This window comes from Corapipo altera, unplaced genomic scaffold (assembly GCF_003945725.1).
Source record: "Corapipo altera isolate COAL_440 unplaced genomic scaffold, ASM394572v1 0, whole genome shotgun sequence".
In the NCBI taxonomy this organism is placed as follows: Eukaryota; Metazoa; Chordata; class Aves; order Passeriformes; family Pipridae; genus Corapipo; species Corapipo altera.
In genome coordinates this window covers 2034172-2038369 of record NW_020884872.1, presented here as the reverse complement: position 1 = coordinate 2038369, position 4198 = coordinate 2034172, and the positions used below count along the sequence as shown (strand labels likewise).

The window sequence follows — 4198 nt, the reverse complement described above, 5'->3', positions numbered from 1 at the left end:
AATTTATCAAAAAGTCAGAAGATGAACACTCTGCAGTGACTTCACTTTGAAGCCACTTACTTGTGGCATTTTGACCAGAAAGACACTTCCAAGCTACTCAGAAGTTCCAAGCAATGACCTCACTGAGATGTGTTGGTTCTGTAAATCAACATGACACCTTCTGTGTCAGGAGGGCGGAGTTCTCAGTTACTCCCTCCTTAAAAAGGATGTTCCTGATGGCTTTCAACAGGAAATCTTCAACAGGGGATTGACCTTCCAAGGTGTTTTTATCCAGTTACCAAGAATTAAATGTAAGAACATTGGTGGTTCGATGAAAACAATGATGGTGGAGTGATAAACAACAGAGAGAAGTCACACCTACAGGTGAACCCAGCCCTTGTGCAAACCAGCCCCCTCCAGACCCCGTTATACTTACAGGATGGGAGCCTAAATCCTGGGAGAGCAGCAGTTCCCAAACGACTGAGGAATCAGGATGGATAATCATCTAAACTTACAATCTTTTAATGCAAATAACTGAGGCTGAAAGGTTTCAAAAACGCAATCCTTGGAGGTATCAACAAAACAAGCCACGATATCAACTGAGAGGTTCGAGGATGGACCTGCATGTCCTGCACACAGCAGGACTGAAACCATTCCCAGGGGCTGGATCCAGCAATTCCACGCTTTAGAATGGGTTTTAAAACACCTGGAGTTTCAGAAGAGCCATAAAAGCTTTACAATTAAAGAGGTTTAAGGAACTCCATCTACAGAGGTTATTAATTAACATGTTTTGACGTGGATAAAGTGAAATAGTTTCAAACTAGAGTCGTTATTCGTCCTTCTAAGAGGTTTTGATGGAACCAAACAGTCCTGGAACTCGAGGAGGACTAAGAGCATGGAAAACCAACTACCTGCACCACTCCAGAGACATGGGAAGGATCCTCACACTTGGAAGGATCTAGAGGAAAAGCAGCTTTTTCAAAACCATGTCCTGCTGCACCCAAAAGATGCGGGAACAACGGGATTGGCCTCTGGGGATAACAACATGCCAGGGCCAGCATTCCACTCCGGGGTCACTCCTGGCCTTAAAATCAGCTTGTCTGGAATAGCAGGGAGCTGCAGAGAACATCCAGACTAACAGAGGAGGAGAGAAAGAACTCAAACTACAGGCACAGTCCATGAGAAACGGAGCAGAGCTGCGTTCACACACCACCCATTTGCAGACCTTGCTGTTTCAATTAAAAACTCCAAATTAGCTGTTAGGCCTCCAACTTTTACTTTCATATTCTTAATTCCGTTTCAATGTATCTGATATTTACATACTATAGCATAATTATACCTACCATACCATGGCTTGGAGTAGGTTAATTGCATAGGAAGGTTTACTAATCGTTTACATTTTTGTTTCTTTGTTGTCGTTTTTTTTTTTCCTTAAATTTCTTTTTTTTTTTTTTTTTTTTTTTTTCTCTCTCTCTCTCTCGTTTTTAAAAAGCACAGTAAAGAGTCTGAGGACAAATTATTCAACTGTTTATCATACATAAGACTGCATGACTATAATACAAAGGGCTTGTCTTTTCATTTAACGTTACAATATACACAGCAAGTCCGGACTAGATCTTACAATCTGAACACAGGTATTTAACCTTTTCCATGCTGTTTATGTTTACAATGCACAGAAGTCCTGTAACCAAACTGTGTAGTAAAGCACACAAAACTGGACTGTAACATAACACAGTATGCAGAAGCACTGGATTTTTTTTTTCTTTTTTTTTTTTATGATTTCTTCTTGATGGAGATATTATTTCTTTGAACTGCTTTTATTTGTTGTTTTTTTTTTGGGGGGGGCGCTCGCTAAAGGTGTGGCAACGGGAGCACACGAAATGTTACCCAGATTTCATATTACCCTTATAATTCCTAGACAGCAGTAAGTACTGGATTCCTTTTTTTTTTTTTATATATATTGCTAAACTCAGCGTTCCCGGTTCTAAGGGTGACAGCCTTCCAAATCCTGTAAACTTCTCCCAGTTACTGAGCTTCGAAAAGAAAACCATAAAGACAAAAAAAAAAACCCAAACCAAATGGAAACAAAATTAAAAAAAAAATAAAAATAAAAAAAAAATCCCACTTTCATCCACAGGGTCGATGTGTCGATACAAAAAGAAATCGGTTGATCGAGGAAACCATGATTTACAAAATAAAAAAAATAAAAAATAAAAATGAGCATCCCAAGGGTTTTCATTCCCGTTCACATGGTGAGTCAGCTGCTGCGTTGCCACTGTGAGTATTAAAAAATTCCACCTTTTCCACGGAAAAAAAAAAAAAAAAAAAAAAAAAAACCAAACCCACGACTTGGGGCCGCACGGAATTGACCATTTGCTGCTAAATTAACTTTTCCAAGGGCTTACTGGCAGAGGTAGATCACTGCTTCTGTAAGAGAGGATGGGCAACACTGGGCATCTGGGATGGGCAACAGAGGGATTCACCTTGTTCTTTTCCCGAGTTCTTCACGCAGCTTTTACCTTTTTTTTTCCCCCCCCCCCACAAATCAAATCACTGGATGGGCCCATAAATTTTGCAACTGCCAAGCTGACTGTGTTATATTAAGGCAGCGTTACCCAAAAATTAGGCACCTGTTAAATACAGCCTGCTAACCTCAGGTCTCATGTGAGTGTTTTGCTTTACTCAGAACTTATTGTTTTGGACCTGTTCATGCAATCAAGGTCTTTTGCCTTCAAGTTTACAATTATGTTAATAAGGAATACAAGAATCAACTGCTGGTTTCATAGCTTCTGGTTCTAAGTGTCCCTTTTGCCTTCAGAAGCCTGAACACATTGATAATGTAACAGATGTTATAGTCTCCAAGTAGATGTCAATCTATTATCTTCAGTACACAGATTGCTGTAAATGTATTGGCTATGAATTCAACAACAGTTCCAGTTTTGTTTAAGCAATAGTACAGCCATAATTTTCAACTGACATTTAAAAATGGTCTAGTTACACCTTGTGTCAAAGTGCAGAACTGCTACATTATTGGTTACAGACATCTATGTGCTATAAAAACAGCTTTGGTACAATAAATTATCAAAAAAGAAAATAAATTTTTGTAAAATTCACAGCATAATTGTGAGGCAAAAAAGCAGTCACATAAAATTCTGCATTTTTTTTTTTTTTAAAAATGTTCAGGATGAACAGAAGACGTCTTTGTGCAGAAGTAATGGTGGAGAAACCACGTGCCGAGAAAAAAGCAAAAGAAAAAAGTAAAAAGCAGGAAGGGACACAGTTGTAGCTATTTCCATCAAAGCAAACCACTACTCCTGTGACCTTCAACCAATAAGGAAGTCAACTTTATGACACACGCAAAGTGACCTTGCAATACCTTACAATAAGTGGGTCACAAAAGTCTATTTTTAAAAGAAAGGCCTCTTGAATTACCCATTCTCTGTGTTTTCAGCATTAAGGACTGTCTGCAAAAGCATGTCCAAAAGTGATTGCATCTGAAATGGTAGGCTCTTCTAACTTAAGAGTCCAAATCCATAAGGCCAAAGGTTATCCCAAAGACCACCACTTAGACCTCCCCAGGACTGGCCAGGACCGACCCGTTGATTGCTTCTCAGTGCACCTCAGTTATGAAACCAGTCATATTCCAACACTAAACTGCCTGCGGTCTCCAAAAGGTGGGACCCACAGAATCCCATCACAAATTGCTGCTTTGATCCTCAGTAGATTCAGAAAAGGAGAGTTCTGCTCACCGCCACTTCGCATGCTCAGTGTGCCTCACCAGCTCCGTCACAACCGTCCCTTTTTACAGCTGAAGAGTTATAGGTTTGTGTGATCTGAAGGTCCCTCTTGCTTACAGTACTGCATTTCTGTGCCCATGTTTGTTTGGGGAACTAAAAAAAATATATATATATTAACTCACTCCCCCTCCCACCCAAAAAACTTCAAAGGGCCTTTTCTCAGAAACCATGTGCAATGCCTTTAAAAAGAAAACTAAGTTTGCAACTACGACTAACGTTTGAACAATAACCCCCTGTTGAATGAGAGCAAAAAAAAAAAAAAAAAAAAAAAAAAAAAAAAAAAAACAAAACCCCCCCCCCCCCCCTCCAAAAAAAAACCAAACTATGACTAGAGGTTGTGGCAAGTTAAAATGGGGGAAGCAAAAGGTGAACACCACTAAGCTATTCGTTAAGGTGGGTCCAGACATGGCTCTTAAAAAAAA

At 39.6% G+C, this 4198-nt stretch overlaps 1 protein-coding gene across 1 annotated transcript in view; it reads right to left on the bottom strand.

Annotated features, from left to right (window-relative positions):
• Positions 1-1397: 1397 nt before the first annotated feature.
• The window catches only part of DYRK1A (dual specificity tyrosine phosphorylation regulated kinase 1A), a 72203-nt gene continuing 69402 nt past the window's right edge, over positions 1398-4198 (bottom strand). Inside the window, exon 13 of the mRNA XM_027634821.1 lies at positions 1398-3869. Within this exon, the coding sequence (XP_027490622.1) occupies positions 3744-3869 (126 nt within the window). The 3' untranslated portion in view covers positions 1398-3743. The remainder of the gene's footprint in view (positions 3870-4198) is intronic.